Source organism: Mastigoproctus giganteus, chromosome 6 (genome assembly GCF_048544385.1).
Source record: "Mastigoproctus giganteus isolate SK-2022 chromosome 6, ASM4854438v1, whole genome shotgun sequence".
Taxonomy (NCBI): Eukaryota; Metazoa; Arthropoda; class Arachnida; order Uropygi; family Thelyphonidae; genus Mastigoproctus; species Mastigoproctus giganteus.
Window position 1 is genome coordinate 1,114,538 of NC_143580.1, and position 26,359 is coordinate 1,140,896.

General features: G+C 37.9%; 1 protein-coding gene across 1 annotated transcript in view; it reads right to left on the reverse strand.

Moving 5' to 3' along the window:
• Positions 1-5,673: 5,673 nt before the first annotated feature.
• LOC150083785 (growth arrest-specific protein 2-like) overlaps positions 5,674-26,359 on the reverse strand; it is a 55,084-nt gene continuing 34,398 nt past the window's right edge. Inside the window, exons 4-5 of the mRNA XM_090374879.1 lie at positions 25,496-25,594; positions 5,674-6,458 (exon numbers count right to left, since the gene is read on the reverse strand). Of these exons, the coding sequence (XP_090231005.1) occupies positions 6,228-6,458; positions 25,496-25,594 (330 nt within the window). The 3' untranslated portion in view covers positions 5,674-6,227. The remainder of the gene's footprint in view (positions 6,459-25,495; positions 25,595-26,359) is intronic.

Sequence of the window (26,359 nt, forward strand, 5' to 3'; positions counted from 1 at the left end):
GTATAGATGTGCAGAAATTTGCCTTTAGGCAGCGGGTAGTTGGTTGGTGGAACAGATTTCCATCCCTTGTTGTGGAAGTTGATAGCCTAAATAAATTTAAGGCTCAGCTGGACAGGTATTTCGAACGAACGAGGAGGGGTGAAGTGGAAGTTGGGTTTTTTTTTTTTTTTTTTGGCTGATGCTGTTTAAGCTTGCTTTCTTGCATCATATGCCTGTGCTAATGCTACTCAGACATGCAAGTGGAATTGGGCCCCCAACTAAGAAACTTCTTTTGTATACATTATTTTGTATATATTATGTATAATAGTAAAATGTTATAAAATTTCAGTTTTTCTTTTTCATCTCTGCAATTTGTTTTGACCAGTTTAGTAAAGTATTTTTTATGTAATTTGATAATATAAGAAATCTCTTTAACCCTTTAAGTAAAAAGAAAAAGAAAAAAACAAACAAACAACACACAGCATACTTCATGTTAAACTGTCTTTGTTGCACACGAAAAAGTATATAATTTCTTGGATTTGACTTCATGCTTTCCACTTTGTACTTGCTCCTCGAAAAAATGTTACATATTTTGAATTCTTAGATAATAACTGAAATGAATCAAATTTTGCACAATTCTGAAATTGTAATTTATGGTCATTTTTAATGTGTATTTTAAGCAAATAAATTCACCACAAAGAGTTTGGAATTTTCCATATTTTATATATTTCCATTACATGAAAATAAAATTTTAATAAAACATGAAATTACACAAGGTATTTTATTCATTAAACTCATAAAGAAAAATTGAGCTTTCACTAGTAAAGCTTTCTTTATGGTATTGAAGTTTTAATTTTTATTTTAAATTTTAATCTATAACATTATAAGATAATTGCATTAACACGTTGCTAATCTAACTGTGTGCTTATCTAGTATTTTGTGCCATCTAGTATTTTTATAATTAAAATAACTGTAAAGTAACAATATATGGATAAATCTCTATATCTGAATTGTAGTGTCATTAAAAAAAAATAGCGATGTAATTTACAGTTAAATTCAAATCATGTAGCAAGTTGCATTGGAGTTGTCTATTATAATTAAAACAAAAATGAAAATATTTTTTATAGATTCGTAATCAATAACATATATAATTTCTTCTCACAGTTTGTATTACAAGTAATTGAATATCTACATTCTACAGATAATCAATTTGCTGATATTTATTTTGTAATTTACATGTAAAAACCTGATTTTTTTTTTTTTTTTTTTTTTTTTTTTTAACTAAGTAATTTAATTAAATAAGAGTATTAGGGAATTGCAAAAAATAAGTTGAATCATTTGGTTTAATGCCTTTTAACTCTTAGAGTAGTGATAGCATACTTCCTACAACTTAATTTTTGCATACAAAAAAAATTATAAAATTAAAATTTGTAAATAGTTTATATTTATATTATAAAATGGAACAATATTTAAAAATTTGCATCATTAATGACATGAGACATCTAAGAAACAGAATATGGACCTATACTTAGATTTACACAAGGTCATTCAGCTTCAAGACTGCCCTCAGATACAAGCTTCTGATATACATGGGTGACACAGCTGCAAGTGCTTCAAGATCACTTCCTGTTTTCACTTTTATTGATATTCATAAAATATATATTTTTTTAAATTCCTTATTAAACTTAAATGGTGCTTATTTTTCAAGGAAAACACCAATGTATCTTCATTAGCTCTTACAGAGTGAAACATTAGGAATTAACCAACCTGTTCTTAATCTATGTATGTAGGGTGTGTTGTACAAGAGTTCTCTCCTTATTTATCATGACTCCATCTGTCCTTCACAGAAAATTAGTTTATTAATCTCCATTTACATTACAACAAATATAGTCTGCAATTCTCAAGTGGCATGTGTTAGAACCAGCAATAGCCAGATATTTAAAGATAGTTGGGATGAAATGATACATGGAAGCATGTCATACCACTTCCACATTCAGAAGAATAATAAAAGAAGAAAAAATCATTCAGACTATCAGATGCCACATAATTACCATAAGGTTAATAGGTGAATCAGTTACAAATATAATTTTATTTGTCTGAATTTACATTATGTGCTGCTGCTGTGAGTGCAAATTTTAGATTGGCAATTCTTCAGCCTAACAATAAAATATGTTCTTTTGTATGTACAGAGGAGTGTTGGTAGCAGAAACAGTTGGCAGTCTCAGTGATGAGTGAATCCAAGCCTGTGCAGTGTACTGTTAGTCACTTTCTTATAGTGACTAACGGTATTTCTCACTCCAGGAGAAATTTACTGGGGCATGTAAAAGTGTGAATTTCACTATGAGGAAAAATGGGGAAATGGTTGTTGTGAAGGAAGAAGAAGGAGAACTTGAGGATAACCCTTTCCTAAGACAAGTTCAAAGAGTTGCCACAGAAGAAATATTTTCTTGATAGACAAAATCAATAAGGCAGATTGGTGTACAACAGTTCACAATATGCCAGAGAACTGGATATCTGGTTTTGGTTTGACAACACTATAATCCGTGATAGTGAAGTCCCCCAAGGTTCATTCCTTGAACAATTATTGTTTTCTTACATAATTAATGATATTGATGAAGGAATATCATTCTTGTATACATTTTCAGATGATTGGCAGGGTTATTAATGACAATAATCAAGGTATGTTACTGCAACTAGATCTACAAAAATTAGGCAGTGGGCTAAGAACTGGCAGTTGAAGTTTAACATTGAAGTTTAACATCCTTAGATGGATAGAAGGATGGCTTCAGGGCAGGAGGCAGAGGGTTGTGATAAATGGCTATTCCTCAGATTGGGTTGATGTAAGAAGTGGGGTTCCCCAAGGATCAGTATTAGGACCACTGTTGTTTTTAATTTTCATAAACGACATTGATGAAGGGATAGAGGGCGTGATGTCTAAATTTGCAGATGATGTTAAAATTGGGAGAGTAGTTAATGATCACTGTCAAGCTGAGCTTCTTCAGAGAGACCTAGATAGACTTCAGGAATGGTCAGAAAAATGGCAGCTGTGCTTTAATCCAACAAAGTGTAAGGTATTACACCTGGGAAACAGTAATCCCAAAAAAACTTGTTCACTTGGTGGAGTTCAACTAAACCCAGTACTGGAGGAAAGGGACTTGGGTGTTACGATACGGTCAGACATGAAATTCTCTGAGCATTGTAAACAGGTTGCAAGGAAGGCCCATGGTGTCCTATCAATGATCTATCGAACTTTTGCAAGTAGAGATAGGGACGTGATAATCCCATTATATAAGGCTTATGTTAGACCACACTTGGAATACTGTGTTCAAGTATGGAGACCGCACCTGAAGAAAGACATCGAGCTTCTTGAAAGGGTGCAAAGAAGGGTAACTCGCCTGGTGAGATCGGCAAAAGGGCGTCCGTATGAAGAAAGACTTCGAATATGTGGGTTGCAGAGTTTGGAAACTAGACACCTTAGAGGAGATTTGATTGAGGTGTTTAAGGCTCTGAGAGGCATCAGTAAAATGAATGAGGACAAAATTTTCAAGATTATAAATGATGCTAGAACTAGGGGACATAAATTCAAGTTACGGGGGGAAATGTTTAGATTGGATTGCAGGAAGTTCTATTTTAGCCAGCGAGTTATAAATTACTGGAATAAGTTGCCTTCATGGGTGGTAGAGGCCGACAGTTTGGGGAAATTCAAAGGTCATCTGGATAGTACTTTCGGGTAAGGGAAGCACATAGGATGATAGGTTTAATTTCCTTTTTATTTATTTTTTATTTTATTAATTATTATTATTTAGTTATTTATTTTTATTTTTTTGTTTTTATCATTGTTTTGTTCGGATTTATTTTTTTTAATTTTATTTTATTTTTTTTTTTTTTTTTTTTTTTTTTTTTTTTTGGCTGGTGCAGCATAAGCCATAGGCTTTCTTGCACCATGCGGCCGTTACTAATACTAATACTAATACTAATACTAATTGAGAAATGCAAGGTATTGCATATGGGTAACAGTCATCCCAGATTAACGTACTAACTGTGTATTACTATATTCAAGGTAGTAGAAAATGAAAAGGACCTGGGGAGATAATTGCGCAGTCAGATAAAGTTCTCTGAGCAGTGCAGACAGGCTGCCAGGACAGCGCACTGGGTTTTATCAGTGCTATATAGGAACTTTGCTAGCAAGTATAAGGAGGTAATTACCCATTATACAAGTCAATGGTTAGGCTGCATCTTGAGTACTACATACGGGTCTGGAGACCAGACCTCATTTTAGGAAGGATAAAGCTGGAATTGGTGCAGAGAAGGGCACTGAGGTTTGTGAAGTAAACAAAAGGATATAGTCTTACAAGAAAAGGCTTCAGTTCTGTAAATTGCAGCATCTGGAGGCTAGGCACCTGCAAGGTGATTTGATTGAGTTATTTAAGGGATTGAAAAAGCGCCATGCTGATTTGATTCTTCTCTTGCTCAGACTACACACGGGGAGACAAATTCAAATTAAGAAATAATAATGGTAGAATAGATGTGTGCAAGTTGCATTCACTAGAGTGTGGTTGATTGTTGAAACAAATAAATAATCATCAGTTGTTGTGGAAGTGAGTAGTTTAAATAAATTCAAGGAAGAACTAGACAAATTATTGGAGGGGAAGGACAGGTGATGTGGGAAGTTTTGCAAATGTTTTATAAGTTTGTTTTCTTGTGCATCTTTTTTCACCACTAATATTAATATTAATGACAGATTGCAGCACAGGAAATCAGAAGAATGCAAGTTTCCAATAGGATTTGTCTGTAGCACATAATGTAATATGAAATAGAAAGAAATTACTTATTGGATGAGATGTGGTTCAGGCACTTTGAACCAGAGGGGAAACAACATGCATCTTAGGAAACAACAGGTATCACCATGGTTGAAGAAATGTAACACTTAGAAGCACCAAGAACATTATGCTCATGCTGTACTTTTGACTTACATGCCATTTCATTCATTTCTTCACATGAAAAAACATGAACCAGTTAACTTGCAAAACTATGCATGAATCCTGAAAGTTTATTAAGAAAATGTGTCAAAAACAGGAGACATGTTTAATTGATGATGATGTTTTGTTGTACCACTACCATTGCACAACTGAGCAAATTGTGGCCTCCATTCAAAAACTGATCAAGCATCTCCAATAGTCTAGACTTGTTGTTGCCTTCTGATTAGTTTTAGTAGTGACAAAAGATGTGAGAAAGGAAGCTTATAAAGCTGCAGTCACAAAAAGAAACTCTGATATCACTGAAAAACTCAGAATTGAATTTATGCAAACTACTCACTTCCACAACAGATGGAAGTTTGTTCTAAATTTATTCTTTTTGAAAAACTCACAAAAAGAATATGGATTTCACACAGTTGAAATGTGGGAAGTCACCAAACAGTACTGACAATAGCAACCATTAGACTTTTAGTGAGCAGGGTATAAAAAAAAAATGATGTATATATGAGTCGAGTATCTGAACTGTAGCAGAGATATTTTTAAAAAAATGAAGTTATTAGGAAAAAAAAAATCATTTGACTCTCCCTTGTATACATTGAAATTTATATTAAACTTGAGAAATAGCCACAAAAGCTTTAGTGAAAAATGCATTGTGTTAGTGAATATATTAATATATTTATTGGTGTATTTATATTTGATAAGGGTTAAAACAAATATTCCTAACTACTTCAGTGTTTGCATAGTTAAGTGTTTTAAGAAGGTGTGTCAAGACTTGAACCTTCCTTGGTCTACTGTACGTAAAGTGCTTTGCATAATTTTGTTGTGGGAAAGGTTTGGTGTTTTGAAATGAATTAATTGTGAATGATACTAACTAAACCCCATGAATCATTATCAGATGAATTTCATTGTGTAAAAACAATAGAACTACTTAATAATTGACAACGTTTCTGGATTCCATTTCTATCATATTCTGTCATCAGCCTAATCAGGAAAAATTTGGCAGCTCTTGCTAACTGTACTGGGTAGAATACTTTCTTCAGTTTTCTACCTGGTTTTCTTATGTAAAATACATCATGTGTATATTAAAACAAGTGAGTTATGTTTTATTTTTTTGTTTGTTTGTTTGTGGATGTTATGTTCCCTCCAATATTTTCTAATGTTGAACCTCTGAATTATCACTATCTTCTGCCAATTTAATACCATATAAAAAAGCAAATATTAATAAATTCATTGTGTATGTTCTTTCATTGACATACACTGCATATTTGTTATCTAAGGGCAGCTTTTTCCAAAACAAAAATTTCTAGCATACCCTGCATTGCTGTACGGAGTCCTGGTATATTTATTATTGCTGGTTGACTGCACCTTTGCTTCACTATTAATGCTCTTGAAATCTGATTGCCGCAGAATGCTTTCAGGAACAGATCTTAAAGTACTAAGAAAATGATGCAGTGTATCCCAGCCACCACCAAGTCTCACTACGACATTGTTACCTCGTACCATCTGGAAGATAATGTATAATATATATTATGAACATAGTTTAGTCATATATTTTTATAATGTTTATCACTTGAGTTTAGTATATTATATAGCTGAACAGTTTACATAAAATAATTTGTCAATAGAGATACTACCATTTTTTTCATTCCCTTCTCTTGCTCGGCATCCTAAATTGTTCTTTTTCTCTTTAAAAAAAAAAAAAAAAAAAAAAAACAAATTTTTCCATTAAATTTCAAAATTTTCAAACATTGTTTTGTGCATTGGTGCTTAATTTCATTCTTTTCCTGTAGTTAACATGTTAGATGTTTGCCCTGCTTAAAATATGTGAAACATGGAAAACAGCTTGTTGCATATTCTGCAGTATAAGTTATACTCTGTCATAAAATGTGATTTTAGATCTGAAATCTACCAAAGGATCTACATTTGTTTTCTCCACGGTACAGCTGCCTTTTTTTTATGTGAAAACATTTTTGACAGCACCTACTAAATTTCAGACTGTAGTAAAACCAATTTGTCACGATTTTGTGACGTGAAATGACGTCATTCCAGATATGTGATGTACCAAATCAAAGATAGTATGTTAGTCGTATTAACCTATATGTTTGAATAATGTTTCAAATGTATTTGAATAATGTGTCAAATGATTGAAAACTTTAATCCTTGAGGTTGTCACAGACATTCTCTCAGATATGCCAGACAAGCTGTTCTTGCTACCTGGGAGTCTAAAACGCTGATGGAACTGATATTCGGGTGACACTCAAGTCAAGTGGACCCAATTTCGGTGAAGTCCGGACAGTCTGTGAGAGCCAAATCCTCTGCTTGCACCTTCATGATGGTGGGACTGTTAGTAATCCTGGGTATAACCTCCATGCACAAGTACATGATAGGTGACCACCCAGGTGTGAACCAACGTAAGCAGGGGTAGAGGTGTGGTGCCCACACCACATGGAGGAATGCCGCCCCTCTATGTTACCAGGCAGTACTAGGTGGTAGATGACTCTCATCAACCGGTGAAATACCACCACTTCGCTTATTGGAGGCTTGAAGTGGTGGAACCCATGTTTAGTCTCTAGAGCTAAGTTCCGGCCAACCCTTCCCTATCTCTTCCATCATGCAGTATGATTGATGATTTTTGAGGCTATGAAGAATGTCGTGGCAAGATCCAATATTCCTTACATTTCGAGGGCACAGCTCTAAAACGATGTTCGCAGCCCGGCCGCTAGATAGTACATCGGACCAAACCTATTGGTAACTCTCTAGGAGGCTTCCGGATCAGCTAGTGTATAATATTGCTACCTCTACTCTGCCAGATAGTGACTGGAGGGAGTCTGAGTAGTGTGTATGCGGGGAGCATTGTCGAGGCCACGTTATGTCAAGGATCTGGGTATATTCTTACCACATGTACGCCATATCTAAAAATTTCATTACTTCATACAGCATGTCCCACCCACTTTTTCTTACTATTGAATACACCATGAATTGTCAAAATAATAGAGCAAGCTTATCTGCGAAAAGATCTAAACCTCCCAAGGACTTCCTAATTCATTTCACAAATATACGTGGTCTCAATTCCAATCTCAACGATGTCCATTTCCACTTGCAGTCTTCCAAACCCCATGTACTTTTTCTGACTGAATCTCAGTTATCAGTTGATTCAACTACTGCTCATCTCAGATGTCCAAATTATTTGCTGTACGATTCTTTTCGCCTCAAAGGTGGTACTTGTGCATATGTCCATTCTGATATTCCCTGTCAGAGACTTGGCAATTTGGAATCTCCTCTCTTTGATCTTCTCTGGCTTAAAATCTCTCTACCTCATTGTGTAAAATTCATCTGTTGTCTCTACCGTTCTCCCAACTCCACTAATCACTTGGAGCTCTTTTACTTCCTCTCTTTGCAACTTGACTTTCTCCAGTCCAACTTTCCTAACAGTGAGGTAATTTTCCTTGGTGATTTTAACGTTCACAACTCCAGCTGGCTTCCGTTTTCTAGTCACACCGACCCAGCAGGTCGAGATGCTGAGGCTTTTGCAATTACTAATGACCTAGCACAGATTGTTCATTTACCTACAAGAATACCGGACAATCCTAATCATACAGCCAATGCACTTGATCTTTTTCTCACAAACAACCCTTCTAAGTACAAGGTTGAAGTGAGAGGTCCTTTAGGCACTTCAGATCACAACTTGGTGATTGTCTCTTCTCCAATGGAACCTTTATCTCAAGGCTATTCCCAACCTCGTATTGTTTGGCATTACAAGAATGCAAATTGGGATGACCTGTGAGTCTTCTTTTCCTTGGTCTGATTACTGTTTCAAAACTTCTGGTGTCAACGTTTGCTCAGATCGTGTCAGTGAAATTATTCTTGCAGGAATGGAATCCTTTATCCAACACTCCACTTTAAAATCTCGTCCTTTATCTAAACCTTGGTTTTCCAATAAATGTGCTAAGGCTGTCCAAGAGAAGAATGTTGCATATCGTAATTGGCTTGTTTCTAATTCTATAGTTTCATTTTCTGCCTACACCAAAGCTCGCAACAATTGTAAAGCAGTTATTAATCAGTCCAAACTAGAGTTTGAACAGGCTAAGAGTAGAAAACTTGCTTCTTGCCCTAATGGTAGCCGAGCATTCTGGTCTCTTGCCAAAGCTATTGCACCTCCGTAGCCAGGTGGGAAGGAGCAGCAGTGCGTAGCACACGCTTCTTGATTAGACCGGGGTTCGAGCCCGTCACCACCAAATACGGAGGATGCGGAAAGGTCAGGGTAGGGAATGACCACCGCATATCCCGGAGCAATATGGCCTTAGTTGCTAATGCTCCTAAAAACCCAAAATAACTAACTAACTAACCAAAGCTATTGGCCGCAACTTTTGCCCATCTCTGCTCCCACCTCTGTCCAAACCAGATGGTTCTGTTGTCACTTCAGCCAAGGATAAAGCTGACCTACTAGCATCCCATTTTTCTTCGAGCTCATGTATTAATGATCTTGGTAAAACACCTCCCACCATTCCTAACACGCTCCATTCAATGCCTCCTGTGGTCTTCCGTCAAAAGGATATCAGAAGGATTTTGATGAATCTTGATGCTAAGAAAGCTCCAGGTCCTGATGGTATTTCTCCATTTGTTCTCAAAACCTGTGCTCCTCAACTTCTATTCTTTGCCGCCTTTTTTCACTTTCTTATTCCAAAGGTGTTTTTCCTTCTGCCTGGAAATTTGCTCATATCCAGCCAGTTCCTAAAAAGGGTGACAAATCCCTCCCATCCAATTATCGTCCCATTGCAATTACTTATACTCTTTCTAAAGTAATGGAGAAATCAATTAACCGCCAACTCTTAAACTACCTAGAAACCTTCCGTCTGATCAACGATCGCCAGTATGGATTCCGTCAGTGTCGATCCACTGGTGATATTCTGGCTTATGTTACTCATTTATGGACTAATTCAATCGAAAGGTTCGGTGAAACACAAGTAGTTGTTCTTGACATTTCAAAGGCTTTCGATCGTGTTTGGCATAAAGGTCTTCTAAACAAGCTTCCATCTTATGGTTTGCTAACTGTTTTTAGTAATTGGTTATCCAGTTTTCTCTCTGATCGCTCACTGAGGGTGATGGTAGATGGCTCTCTGTCTTCTAACTTCTCCACTAATGCCGGTGTCCCCCAAGGTTCAGTTCTTTCCCCCACTCTTTTCCTCTTGAATATCAATGACCTTCTTCCATTGACTGGAAATCCTATCCATAGTTTTGCCGATTATAGCACATTGCATTCAACTTTCCATTTTGAGAAACTTTGTCCAGCTCAATCAGCTTCAAGTTCTCGAAAATCTGCTGCCAATTCCTTAAATGCCGATCTTCAGGTAATTCTTCAGTGGGGCAAAGACAACTTAGTTGATTTCAACCCTTCTAAAACTCAATCTTGACTTATATCTTGCAAAAAGGATTCTTCTGCTCCTATGCTTATCTTAAGTGACACTCCGATTTCTAGGCAAAATGATATATCTCTTTTGGGGATTACCCTGACTTCTAATCTCTCTTGGCACAAGCACATTACAAATATTGCTTCCTCTGCATCTAAAAAACTTGGTTTCCTCTTTCGCTCTCGGCGTTACTTTTCTTCCAAACAGCTGCTCACTCTGTATAAATCGCAAATCCGCCCTGCCATGGAATATTGTTCCCACATCTGGGGTGGTGCCCCCAAAACCTCTCAGGCTTCTTGATTCCATTCAGAAGAGGGCAGTTAGGTTAATTAATGATTCATCTCTAACAGAGTCTCTCCACTTGCTTTCTCATAGACGCACTGTTTCTGCTGCATGCCTCTTCTACAGATACTTCCATGGGCACTGTTCTGAATTGGCTTCTATAATTCCCGCTCTCTCTTTCAAAACAGTCCGAACACGTGCCGCCACCAGCCAACATCCATTTACTGTCCAACTTCAACCCCACAGAACCAAGTTTTCATCTTCCTCATTTATTCATTCAACTGCCGTTTTCTGGAACAACCTTCCTTCATACGTATTTCCCGAAAATTACAATCTACAGAAGTTCAAGTCCAATATCAACAAATATCTTCTTTTTTCTTCTCAACCTCCAACCCAAGCACGGTACTAAGTACTATAGGTTCTAATACCTCTCGTGTTTGGGGTTCTCATAAAAAAAAAAAAAAAAAACTGAATCTGACATTAAAAAAGGGGGTAAGCAATACATCAGAGGCAGCAAAGAGCATTTTCCTCTACATGACGCTTGAGATATAAACTTAAGTGAGAATAATGATTAAAATAAAAATAAATAAAAATGCCAGCATGGCAAGTCAGAAGAGCGAAAAATGTGAAATTATACGTAACAATCAAACCAACAGGGAGGGAAGAGAATAAAATTATTGCAGCAGAAACTCTCGAAGATAATTAAATATAATCAGTTAAATTTTGAATAGCGAATTAAATGAAATTTAACGGCGCCCCCTCTGACGGGCACCATGGCCAAATTTATGTGAAATATCACGAGCAGAGATGTGAACAACTACAATAAAATAAAACAAAACAAAACAAAAACAGAAATAGAAAGAGACTGACCATTATGCTCCGTCTCAACAGAGGACCACAAGGCCAATAATGGTCAGGGAATCGCTGCATTTCGATCTCTAAACAAATCGCCGCAAAGGCGAATCAATCGAAAGATCAGTACCATTATCCGATCCCAAGATCGAACCGCCAATGCAGAGGACTTGAATAGCGGTGGTCCTGGTGCAGCGAAAATTAAAAATAGGACAGATTCAAGCACTCAAATGCTTGTGGCATACTATTCAACAAATGGGTAATTAGGCTATCAAATTGGATTTCGCTAACCTCTTCCATCTGTTGATCCGATAGAATAAATAGCGGGTGTGATCATAAAACATTAAATCGTTCATAACTTCGGTTCTAGCTGTTCGATTTTAAAATGGTTCTGATTTTCGTCAAAGCTGTTTTCACAAAACATCTTTAGTGCATATTGGGTACACACACTATTATTTATTTTATTTTTTTTTTCAGTGGCAGAAAATGTAATCTGACATTTGAAAACAAGTGTAAAATCTGTGAGCCGTGCATAGAAATAAATGTGAAAATAGATGATGAATAATCAATGAGAATATTATTGATATGTAGTAGTAGTAGTGGCATGTGATGCAAGAAAGCAAATGTATGAACTTATGCAGCATCAGCCAAAAAAAAAAAAAAAAAAACACACCATTCCCTCCAAATGCCTGTCCAGTTCCTCCTTAAATTTATTCAACCTATCAACTTCCACAACAACAGATGGAAGTTTGTTCCAGCAATTAACCACCCGCTGGCTAAAGGCAAATTTCCGCACATCTATTCTTCACCTGTACTTTCTTAATTTGAATTTATGCCCCCTTAGGTTCGTAATCTGAATAAGTGGAAGGATCCCATCAGAATTCAGCGTGCTGAATCCATTCAAGGCCTTATACACCTCAATCAGATCACTGCGCAGGTGCCTAGTCTCCAGCCACTGCAATTTGCAGAACTTAAGCCTCTCTTGATAAGAGGATCTCTTCATTCCCCTCACCAGTCTTGTTGCCTTTCTCTGTACACGCTCAAGTAAATTCACATCCTTCCTAAAATGAGGCCTCCAGACCTGTACGCAGTACTCAAGGCGTGGCCTGACCATTGCCTTATACAAAGGGATAATCACCTCCTTTTCCCTGCTAGCAAAATTCTTATATATCATTGACAAAACCCCATGACCTGCCCTGGCAGCCTGTCTGCATTGCTCAGAAAACTTCATATCTGCCTGCACAATTACTCCCAGGTCTTTTTCATTTTCTACCACCTTAAGTGTAGTACCACACAGTTGGTACGTTTCTCTGAGGTTACTTCTACCCATATGCAGTACTTTGCGTTTGTCAAGGTTAAACTTCAGTTGCCACTTCTTAGCCCATCTGCCCAAATTATCTAGATCCTGTTGCAGTAGCACACTGCCATTACTGTCATTAACAACCCTGCCAACCTTTGTATCATCTGCTAACTTCGACATTAAGCCTGATATACCTTCATCAATATCATTGATAAATATACAAAACAACAGTGGACCCAACACCAAACCCTGTGGGACTCCACTAATAACATTAGTCCAAGAAGAGCAGCACCCATTGATTACCACCCTCTGTCTTCTCGCACTTAACTATCCTTTTATCCATTGTAGCAACTTACCCTTAATACCATTCTACTCCAATTTGTACAATAGTCTTCCATGCGCAACAGTGTCGTGTGCTAAATGTTTATTTGCTTCATTTATCAAACAGAATGAACTGGAAAGTTGCTGGAGATGCAACTTTCCAGTTCATCGTGCAGTGGATTGAAAATGGCTGATGATTATGATCAATGAGCACACTTCCATGTGCTGCTCAAATTATATATACATGCATTCAGAAATACCGGGTGGTTATAAAATAAAGTTTCCCTATTCAAAATAAGACCCTAGTGTCAAAACGGTAAGAGTTAGCACTGTGAAAATCGGTGGGTATGGGGAAGCGACTTGTGGAAGCAACAATAGTTCAAATTTCCGCCACCAGGGAAAAACGGCGATGCACATATGTAAAAGTTGTCATTTACTTCAAGACACTGCTTACACAAATAACATCCTGTTAGATAAAAGCAAAAGGCCAATGTCAATAACCATTACGGGTCTTACAAAAAAGGAACGTGCTCTTTTAGTGAAACTGTTCTACCAGAATAATAGTAATGCTAATGCAGCACTACGTGGGGTTTGCGTAAAGTGCCTTTGACGTCAGTGGGGCTTTGAAAACTAATAAAGAAATTTGAAGCTACCGACCGGGAGTTAGGTGTAATTTCAGGCAGGGGACCAGACAACCAAGTATTGGAACGGAGGTAGTGGATGAAGTGGCAGTTGTAATGGTCACAATGCGAAACAGTACGAGTCAGTAGTGTCTGCCTGAGGTTTGTCAAGAGACTTGAACCTTCCTTGGTCTACTGTTTGTAAAGTGCTTCGCATAATTTTACACTGGTTCCCATACAAGATTCACGTAGTGCAAGAACTAAAATCTTTGATTAACAACAACGAATAGCCTTTGCTCTACGATTTCTGGCTTGTAGGGAACTTGATACATGAGCTCGAGTGGTCTGATGAGGCACATTTCACTCTTGGTGCTGTAAACTCACAAAACTGCCGAATATTCTCGTCCATCTGCTGTGCATGAAAGACCACTGCAAAGTCCATATGTTAAAGTATCGTGTGGATTCACAGCAGAGTTTATAATCGGACCATTTTTCTTTGAGGAGTCTACACCTCATGGTCCCCATAAGGTGTACGGTAACTAGTGCATGGTACTATGCTCTTCTAAGAAATCACGTTATTCCTGCTCTGCAAGAAAGGTAATGCTTGGAGACCGTAGTGTTCATGCAAGATGGTGCCCCTCCCTACGTTGGTTGACAAGTTAAGGAACTGCTCCGTTCAACATTCAGAAATGATTGCATCATTTCTAGAGATTTTCTGCAGTGCTGGCCAGCCCAATCAGCAGATCTCAATCGCTGTGATTTCTGCCTATGGGGATACCCGAAAGACAGTTTACCGTGGCGGGATACAGACGCTTGTCGATTTGAAAACAAGCATTAAACAGCATGTAGCCAACATCCCCAATGAGATGCTACGCGGAACTCGCGAAAATGGCACGCACTGCAGTGATATTGGACAGGACAGGAAGGAAGAAAGATATAGTGAAGGCTTTGAAAAATGTTTGATTTTTGATTGCTCTCCAGAGCAGTAATCCAAGCGATTCCAAACTATATCCCATTGCAACTTCTATTTCGCAACCAACTTTTCCAATTTAAATTTATCCCCTCCAGGCGTTTAACTTCAGAAAATGTAACAGTGCCATTGACTTTTAGTTTACATATCCCTTTAAAGTGTGTACGCTCAACGAATCTTATTGCTCTTCACCATTTCCACCAGGTATGTATTCTTTCTAAAATGAGGCCTCCAGACCTATATGTTGTATTTCTGATGTGGCTTAACTGCACAATGGGACAATTACCTCTAATGTCCCTACTGGCATTATTCTTATCTATCATTGACAGAATCCCAGGGGCTGTTCTATAGCCTGCTTGTCCTGCTCAGAGAATTTCATGAAAGACTTCCATTACCTTGAGTTTGGTGGTATGTTATTCTGTTATTACTACAATCAGATGCAGCAGCACCACCTTGCATTTATCACTCTTAAACCTCAGTTTATCTAGAAGTGGCTTACCCTCATTACTGTAATTAATCATTACTGCCACTCTGCCCACCTTATCAGCAAATTTATCAAGTTTGAAATACCTGCATTAGTAAATATTAAAAACAATAAGGGCCCAACACTCCTCCTGTTGACTCCCACTTACCACATTATCCATGAAGAGTAGTGGCCATTTATAACCACTCTGTCTCCTACCTCAACCATCTCTTTATCCATAATAGTAACATCCCTAATTAATGCCATGTTACTCTAATTTATACAACAGCCATACAAATTACTTTAATGAAAGCTAAGTATACAATGTTAAAATTATTGTTCGCATCCAGTCAGTATTTGTATTAGTAGTGAAAATGATGCAAGAAAGCAACAAGCTTATAAAAACACACTCACTTCACTTGACCATCCCCTCTAATAATTTGTGGAATTCTTCCTTAGTTTGTTCCTGCAATCAACTACCCTCTGGCTGAAAGCAAATTTCTGCATATCGATCGTGCAACCGTCCTTCCTCAATTTGAATTTATTTCCCCCTCGTGTGTGTATTCTGAGCTAGGAGAAAAAAGTCCATAAGCATTGAGCTTACTCAATCCATTCAAATCCTTAAACACCTCAGTCAAATCCTTCAACAGGTGCCTAGTTTCTACTTTGCAATTTGCAGAACTGATCACCCTTGGTAAGAGTACATTTGTGTTCCCCATTAATCTTTTTGCTCTTTATTGCATCTGTTCTAAAATATCCACATCCTTCTTAAAATAAAGTTTCCAGACCTGTGTCCCAACGATTGCCTAACATGTCAGAATAATTACCTCATCCTTGTTGAGAAAATGCCAATATATCACTGACAAAACTTCATGTCTGACTGCACAATTATGCAGGTTTTTTGTTCTTTACTTTGTGAGTTCCTTTGTAACAACATCATAGAAGCAAGTCAGCTTAACAAATCCTCATGTCTCCACTCCTGTCACGATGATCTTACAGTGCTTGCTGAACCTACAGGTGTTCAGGATTCCATTATTTTCCCTAGTGCAGCATTTAAATTTATAGGTCTGTAGTTACACACCTCACCCTTTGAACTCCCCTTTCGTCCCTCTGAGCTACCCTTTTTAATAAAATAAAAGAATTAATATTTTATTAACAAGGGTAAAAAAAATTGCCCATGGAATTTGGAAATTTAAAAAATAAAAGACATCCTCTATTCAGAATATCCGTACTAGCTGGAACGTAAAATGCTTACAAGGTGCCTTTGTGCGAAGTCTTATCGGTGCCCTCCCCTCCCCCAAATAATAAATAATTGTATGATTGTAGACAGCTATTTTAATATATATTTTTTAATTATCAATAAATAAAAAACATTTTGGAATGCAAAATAAATACAACTTAATATTTTAAAACAAACAAGAAAAAAAAAAAAAAAAAAAAAAAAAAACTTTCGAATGTTTATCATTTTGTTTGTCATCATTTACTGCTGAAAACCGATTTCAGATAATGATGTAATGGGCCAGTAACTTTTCAGTAATGTTTATAGTAAAGTACAAAGACGAGAATAATCATTCTTATTTTTAATTTTTATTTTGTAATTAATTAATTTGTAAACTCCGAATGGGTCGTTCCCCCAAAATTATGCGCATTGTTATTATTATTGCTCTTATATTATTTCTCCCTGATTGGGGATTCCACCTCGTGATGGGTATTGCTACCAAATACACAGGGTAGTTGTTGTTATGTCTGGTTTACTGTTGGTGGAGGAACTCTCTGACTATTCTACAGGTGTTCAGGATTGCGACTTTCTGGAGTTCCTTGTAGGTGTTCGCTGGGAGACCTATTGCTGCTAGGCTGTTATGTAGGGTCTTTGGCACCATACGGGTGGTTCATACGATGGTCGTTACTTGTTGCATATGCCACATCTCTTTGATCTCCTGTCTTAGGTTCGTGTACTTCCTGATTTTTTCCCCATGGGTTTTCTGGACATTGCCATTGCCATTGTTGGGTACTGCTATGTCAATCAGATAAGTAGCCTTTTTCTTCTTGTCCACAAGGGTTATGTCTGGTCTGTTATGCGGGAGTGTCCTATCCGTTATTATGGCGCGGTCCCAGTACAGCTGGTGGCGTGGGGTCTCTAGTACTGCCTGAGGTGCTTACTTGTAGTACGGTACACTTTCTTCGATCAACTGGTATGTCCCTACTAGCTTCTGATGTATTATCCTGGCTACCTGGTCGTATCTCTGAGTGTACTCAGTCAGGGTGATCACCTTCCATCCTTCGGTGATGTGTTGGATCGTTTCTCACCGACATGCGTCATCGAACACTCCGGGATCCTTGACAATGTATTTTCTATAGTTCCTGGTGTTGATTACCTGTTCTTGGATGGCGAGCATGAATCCTTTAGTCTCGGGGAAGAACGTCCCGCTCGTGAGCCATTATTATTATTATTATTATTAGCCATATGGGGCAAAGAAGTCTGAGGCTTATGCTGCACCAGCCAAAAAAAAAAAAAAAATTTTGAATTACCATGAGAGAGAGAGAGAGAGAGAGAGAGAGAGAGAGAGAGAGAGAGAGAGAGAGAAAACAAGTCAGAAGTAGGACGGAATCACCAAGAAAGAGAAGAATGATGATATCCATCTCAGGACCCTGGGTGTGTGGTACAGAAACCGCTCACCTGCACACACCGGGTACATGTCTGTAATATGTGTCATTATTTAGGAGCATATCTTTATTTTATTTTTTTTTAATTATTTTTGTAAACAATAGAAATAATATTTTACCATTCAAATCTCCTGCTTCTTTTTTTTTTTTTTTTTAATTCAGACTTCTTCCATAAACGTTCAGAATTGAACACATTTTATGTGAATGTTTTTGCTTCTGCAATGTAAACCTACCATTATACTTTAGCCAGTGCAATTTAATTACACCCTGTATACTGAAGTGTAGTAGTATTATTATTTATTTTGACATATGATATACACAACAGGTATGTACCCAATTAAAGCGTATAACAGAGCAGAAAAAAAAAAAAGATAACAGAACAAAGATTGTACAAAACAAAAATAAAGAGTAGAATAACACACTTTGTACAATGAAAGTTCATTCAAATGGGAAAAGCCTAATTCAAGGATATAAAAAAGGTATTCGTGATATCAAGTCCAATGCCAGGAAGAAAATCTCTGAGAACAAGTAGCTGCAGGAGAATCAGACACGAATTAACTCTTCTTTAACTCAGAACTCATCCGTCAGCCAGTCAACATACTCAAAATAGTTCTGGGAATCTTCCTGTTCACAGCTATATATATATCCAGATCAAACTTGTTCACGAGTTCGAATGTTCTTTTGAAGAAGGAGTTCCTGGATATCTAATCTAGAGTTACGGATGTGGAATGTAGTCTTCTGTCTAGCAGCCACCGCTGGACCTTGAAGATCAATATGGCATAGAAGATCCGGCATGTAGGTTGAACCAATGAAGATATGGTACAACAGTTTTAGATCGAGAATAGTTCAATTTCGTTTGCAGCGATTCTATTTGCTGTATCAAGTATGCATAGTGTGGGTTCCATAGAGAAGCAAACTCCAATATAGAGAGTACAGTTGTTTTGAATAGGAGCGCAGGGAACTGAGGATCTGGAAATCTGTACGACTGCCGTTTAATGGAGCAATTTGTTTTCTCGCTTGGTTTAATATATTTCTGACATATTTATCATAACCCACATTCAGCAGTAAAAATATCTCCCAGATCTTTAACTTTGGCAACTTCATCTTTTTGATGTAAAATTTTTAACTAAAATCTTAGTTTTCCTCGAAATTGAAAACGAAATGGAGCTGAATTTCTTAGGGTTAGCCTTAAGACCATTCAAAGCAACCCAATTAGCAAAAGAATTGAGAGCAGCCTGAAGGTTAACTTATACAAGCACTTGCAGATTAAAGGTCTCCAGACCACTAATTTTAGGAGTTTAGATACACACTGCTTTACCATTAATACCTAGACAATGCTGTATTGAAATTTAATCACTTCCTATGCAGGCACCATGTATCAGACAGCTATAAATATAAATATGCCCTTGAAATAGATAATAGTATGATTGTGCATCAAGAAGCCACAAAAGAATTAACATTCCATTGTGGAATGATAATAGGGTGCCGCAAAAACAATCGGTCTGTATGTGATTCAATGGCACTGAAGATTCATATGTTGACGCAGTTATGTGATCTGCAAATGGAAGCAGATTGGCATTGAAGCCATTAGCATTAGTAGTGGCATAGGATTCAAGAAGGCAAGCAAGCAAGCAGGCTTATAGGGCATCAGCCAAAAAAAAAAAAAAAAAAACCCTTCCCATCCGGTCACTCCAAATGTTTGTCTAGTTCATCCTTAATTTTATTTAAGCTATCAACTTCCAGAACAATAGATGGAAGTCTGCTCCAGCAATCAATTACCTGCTGGCTGAAAGTAAACTTCCACACATCTATTCTACAACTATGTTTCCTCAATTTGAATCTCTGCCCCCCTCAGGTTCATAATCTCAGCAAGTGGAGGTATCCCATCAGCATTGAGCCTGCTCAAACCATTCAAGTCCTTGTACACCTCAATCAGATCACCTCGCAGGTGCCTAGTCTCCAGATCTGCAACTTACAGAATTTAAGCCTCTCGTGGTAAGAGAATCCCTTTGTTCCTCTCACCAATCTTGTTGCCCTTCTCTGTACTCGTTCTAGTAACTCGATCTAGAAGGATGTAGTAACTCTACATCCTTCCTAAAATGAGGCCTCCAGGCCTGTACGCGGTACTCAAGATGGCCTGACCTTTGCCTTATACAAGGAATAATCACCCCCTTGTCTCTGCTACCAAAATTCCTAAATATCATTCACAAAACGCCATGATGTGCTCTGGCAGCTTGTCTGCACTGCCCAAACAACTTCATATCCGACTGCACAATTACCCCCAAGTCTTTTTCATTCTCCACTTCCCTGGGGTTAGTACCACACAGTTGGTACGTTTCTATAAGGTTACTGCTATCCATATGCAGTACTTTGCATTTGTCAATATTAAATTCCCAAGTCAATATTTCTTCCCAAGCAGATGCTTGCTGCCCTCAACCGTGTGGACCGACATCGACAGCATAATAAGTAAGAAGGACAGACACAACTTTATCAAAGCCCTTGAACCCTGATATATGGCCAATTTGTATTTATTTCTGTATTTATGTCTAGCTCTGCGTTTTTATGCTGTATTTGTATTGCTTTTGCATTTGTGATCCGTATTTTGTAGCCTTTTGTATTTGTTCGCTGTATTTTTGTAGCCTTTTGAATTTGTTCGCGGTATTTTGTTGCCTTTTGAATTTGTAAACTGTATTTTGTAGCATTTTGTATTTGTTCGCTGTACTTATCTTTTCTCTAACTGCTATATGTGAACCCCTGGCGCTCGTCGCCGTGATGGGATATTGTGCTGTAACTCTACTTCACAATAAAGATTTATTTATTTATTTATTTAAACTTCAGTTGCCAATTCTCAGCCCATCTACCTAACTTTCCTAGATCCAGTTGGAGCAGCATACTGTCTTTACTGTCGTTAACAACCCTGCCAACGTTTGTATCATCTGCAAACTTGGACGTTAAGCCTGATATACCTTCATCGATATCATTAATAAATACACAAAACAACAATGGGTCACTCCACTAATAACATTGGTCCACGTAGAGCAGTGTCCATTTATTACCACTCTGTCTTCTTCCGCCCAACCATCCCTTTATCCATTGTAGCAACTTGCCCTTAATGCTATTCCACTACAATTTGTACAGCAATCTTCCATGCGTGTTATGGGGGTTTAGGGACACATAAGCTGCCCGGGCTATAGTGGCCTAGTCTTCCATGTGCAACACTATCAAAAGCTTTCCTGAAAATCTTTGAAACCTGAAATCTTTCCTTAAATGCAAAATTATCTTTTGCATCCAGTTCCTTTGTGACCACATCGTAGTATCCAATGAAATTGGTGAGACAAGGCTTCCCCTTAACAAACCCATGCTGTGTCCGAACTATTGTCTAGGTGATCCTGCATCACTTCTTTAACCGGTGACTCCATTATTTTCCTCGGAAGAGACGTTAAACTAACAGATTTATTTAAACTAAAACTTAGTCTAAAGTATTTAAACTAAATTTTAGTTTGTTTGAACTAAAACTGTAAATATCGAACTAATTATTTGTGTCACCCTTTGAACCCCCTTTTAGAGTTGGGGATACATTTCCACATCTCCAGTCCATGGGGACCTTCCCTGAATCTATGGATGCTCTCATAATTATGGCTAACGGTTAGCTTACCTCCCTCGCTGCCTCCTTCAATATAACTGGATAGATCGCATCTGCCCCAGGTGCCTTTTTTATGTTTAACTTCAATAATTTCTGCTCCACTTTGCTCTCCGTTATTACAAAATCAATTAGTTCCCTGTCCAAGTTTAGTAAACTTCTTTCCTCCCCTTCCTTACAGAATTCCTCATGTGTGAATGTAGATGCTAAATACTCATTCAGGTTGTCAGCTATCTGAGGAGGATCATCAACAATCGAACCACCAGCATCAAGTGGACCTATCTAATTCCACAATATGAGAGATGCCAAATGGTGAAGATAATGATAATATTTTGAAGACTAAACGCACAAGGTATAATATGTTACGGGTTAAGATTAACTCTATAGGCGACCGGGCTAGCCGGGTGGTAAAGTGCCTGCCTGGCAACCCAAAGGTCATGGGTTCGAATCCCGCCTCGGGCTCAGATCACAGTAAATGCAAAAACTTTGGGAAGTGCATTATGGCCGCATTACGCCATAATGTGCGCATTACGCCAACTAACAAAAAAAAAAAAAAATTAATTATGTAATATTGATGTAAATACACCATAAATTTAACTACATAAGTAGTGTAACAGCATCGTTTGATTATATCTCATATTGCGGCTACCTTAACTTCACAACCATTATGGCATGTCTGCATTATCAGGGTACCTGCCCGACCACCGAAGAGTGAGCCATCAAGCTCCGAAACGCGTCTGGGTGGCGGTACCCACTGAGAGTAAATAACAGTAGTCTCCTCTACAAGAGAAGCGTTATTTATTCGAAGTAGTGCAATACCTGGTATCTCGTGAAGGTAGCCACAATATGAGATATAATCAATCGATGCCGTTACACTACTTATGTAGTTAAATTTTTATATAATATTGGTGTAAATACACCATGGTGTATTTACACCAATATTATATAGTTAATCTTAACCCATAACATATTATGCCTTGTGCATTTTTCTTCTCTACCAAAAACCTCATTAGTTCATCTGACATCTATTTAAGCCTAAATCTTGAACAGTATTCCTTAGTTGGTACGAAAAGCCTAGTAGGTTCCAAGATTAATTCCTCGAAGGCCTCCCGTTTAGATTTCACAGTTTTTAAACATCATCAATTTGTCCTACTGTATAGAATTCAAAAACTCCCTGAGACTACTGTAATCACCTTTACGAAAACAAAATCCCTTCCCTTTACTCTTGATGGTAGTTACATCTTTAAGTAAATCCCACATCAGTAGACTGATCACTGCCACCTAGTGGTTCCTTTATCTGCAAATTCCTAATGCATGAGTCATCACTGCTGATAATCAGATCAAGAGTATTACCCCATCTGGTTGCCCCTCGAACATATTGCTGTAGAAAACAATCCCCCAATAAATCCACGAAAGTCTTGCTAGCGTACCAGTGACCAACCCACAAGTTGCAGTCAATATGTGGAAAGTTAAAATCCCCAATCCCCAATTACAAGAAATTAGGCCTATAACATACTCCTACTCTCATTTTCCTTTTCCCAATATTTATGTCACACCAAACTGACTCAACATTTCATTGTTCACCCATGTCAACTGGATGCACTTAGATTTCGTGTTTCTTAACAGCATAACCCCTACTCCCTTCCCAACACCCTGTCTATCCTTTCTGTACACTACCCAAATTCCAATTCTGCACTGCTGATATATTTGTGTGACACCACGTCTCTGATATCCCAACAATATCTGCCTCTGATGTCTTCGCCAGCACTTCAAATTCATCAAATTTATTTACTGTACTTCTAGTATTGGTGTATATGCAAGTATACATGCGCTTGTTCTTACTCTTATTTACCTTAACACAACCCATGTATTTACTTGTTCCATGATGACTCCCAGCAGCTCATGAAATCCCCAGCAACTTGCTCTCTAGGCTGCTGCTCATTACAATAGAAGCAGTGCAAGAATCGCTTTCGCCTCTGCTTCCAGGTACTATTATTCTTTTAGTCTGTGTATCCCACCCACGCTAGTAGTTTTCCGACCCACCTAACACTGCCTGGATAGCATCAGCAAATATTCTTGCACTCTTTCTATTTAAGTTTATCCCATCCCTGTAGAAACAGTTTCTCCTGTTAGCAAGCACAGACCACGCAGAAAAAAATTCTACCCCGTGAGCCTTGCACAAGCTCTCCAGGGCCGAATTGATTGATTGACGAGGCTCTCATCATATACTCCCTCCTATTGTGTCTAAACAGAATTGCACACACTTTCAAATTCAACCCTAGTTCGAGACTTTTTTTCAACCTTCACTAAACGTCCCTTTTCAACCGTCACTAAACGACCATAGTGACTGAATATGGCAGGTGAGCCCTACGAAGACCCACTCAGAATGTATGATGATGTTGCAGCACATTTACGCAATCCCTCAGTTTTTTGTTGTAGGGTTTTAGGCGCTTCAGTAAATAAGGCCATATTATGCTGTATATAATATGTCTGTGAAGTGTGTGTTCTGTGGTCGGTTTGCTGGAGAAAAATACGAGTTTCCAGTATGAAAAGCCATGCTGCCCTCGCCTGAGAGCAAATAACTGGTGTGAATATATGACCCATAATTTCTTGCATCACTGACAGGATTCGAACTCTGGCTTTTTCCAATCGGTGTGGGGGGGTGGTAATTATACCAACTGCGCTACCCCTGAGGACATTGCAGGTTCTCAGTGAGGTCATTGGGGCACATGTCAGTACAGTGTGCAGGACGCTGCATGATAGGTTTGCCACAGTCGTACAGCTGTCCACAAGTCACTAATCTGATTAATGTAAGATGCCATCTGGCTTCGTGTAAGGCCTACAGTTCTTCGGTCGTAGATCAATGGAAAGCTGTGCTTTGGAGTGACAAGTCGCGTCGCGTCACCTAAAATTTTACGGTCGGCAAAGCGTTGCCCAGAGAAAGTTGCCCACCGAAATATCATCCCATGAAATTTTGCAACGACGCATGATGGTCTCGAGCTATTTTTCACGGTTTGGCTTGGGACCATTGCTTTTGTTTTGACAAAACCATGAATGTTGAGGTCTGTGTATACATTTTGGATAGTAAGGTATTACTTACATTGTGACATCACATCGGGAATTGTCCTGCTGATACAAATATATGAAGGACAAAGTACTGACGTGTCTCAATATGCTCCGCGTCTTACTGCTCATATGATAGTTTTAGAACATGAGCGTCGAAAACTTGAACTGCCCAGAGCTCTCATCTCAATCCTAGACAAAACCTCTAGGATGAATTGGAACGTCGGGTGCATGTGAGGAGAGACTGCCCAAAAAAACAACTGGAATTTTCGCCTCACTGAAGCTGAATGGCGGAAAATAGAGGACATTTACCAGAGGCTATCATAAATGTTAAAGGTTTCAGCACATGTTATTAGTTTTCCTGTAAATAAAGGTTACTTGTGATATGCAACCGTCTTGATATTAATGGTTATCAGTTTATGCAATCAAGTAATTATAATAACCATAATGGTAACTTGATATAAAAAATATAATGTTAAAAATGTCCACCTTTAACGCCGCTTTGAAGGCTATCACGAATGCTAGCTGTTTTACACAAATAAGTGAAACTGATTTGGCTGATGAATCAGTATGTTTTTCTCAAAATTCGGCTTTGGTGTTCACATACAATTTTGAACAAAAATATTTTTGACTATAAACACATGTTCATACCGCGAATGTGCCATGAAGATTTATGAACAAACCAATGTGGATGAATTATTTGTAACCTCCTAGCATGTCTGTATGTAGTGTTATCATCCATATTTTCAGAACTGGATATGCTTACCAAAACTGGAGAAATTACCTGTCATTTTGAGGTTGAATTACCATTTTTTTTTTTTTTTTTTTTGGTTGATAGAAAGTATATTGGCACATTAATTGCTTTATAACAGAAAGGGGTAAAAGTTTCAATTTTTAAATTGAAAATTAAATGAATTTTTTAAATAACATTTTTATGACTTGGTAAAATAAACTTACTCGAAGATAAACAGACTTCCCTGCAATACAGTAACGGCCATCTCCAATCCTCGTAATCTTCGACAAGTCTTTCCAAACACCACTTGCTATTTCAATAACCTAAAAATATATTTTTCAGATAACTATTTTTCAGATAGTTAACTGAAATTATATTTGATAATTTCAGTTAACTCACAACACAAAGCAGCGCCTCGGTTAAGCATTGTTCAACATTGAAATTGTGCCACCTAGAAGGAATAGATGGATTTGCCTGTAGAATTACTCTGTATATGAACGTAAACTATTAGCATTTCAAGCTGATCAGTGCAGTATATAATGTCCAATGTCTGTTACCAACCTGGTATAGAAATCTCATTGAGCTGTAAAAACTGAAACATTAGTAAGCAAAACTGAAAGTGGTCGTATAACAGTGTGCATTTACTTTAACGTGCTGGGCGATTTTATGTATAATTGGCAGACTTTGAAAGGGATAAGATCGTTTGGTTGGCAGAAGCTGGATGGTCACCGTGGTAAATCGCTGTGTGTTGGTCGTGATGGTGGAATGCTGTTGGAAACTAGCTCCAGGAAGGTACTTAGACAAGTCGCTAAGACTCCTTTTCCATCAGAAAATCAAAATAGGGTGCTCAGAGGATCTGCCGACCAGCGGCACTAAACGGATTGGCCCCAATATGGTAGATTTTACTTTTTATCATTATAACATCCCTCTTTGTGGCCTCACTGCGGAAACACGTTTAGAATGACATCAACCAGAGAAACTGTTCTACTATCTGTCAGCGTCTGCAGTAGTGCAGTGAGCAACTTTGATAATAGAATGGTATATGTCTTTACTGGAAAATAATTTCTGTTTGGGATATATAATTTCTC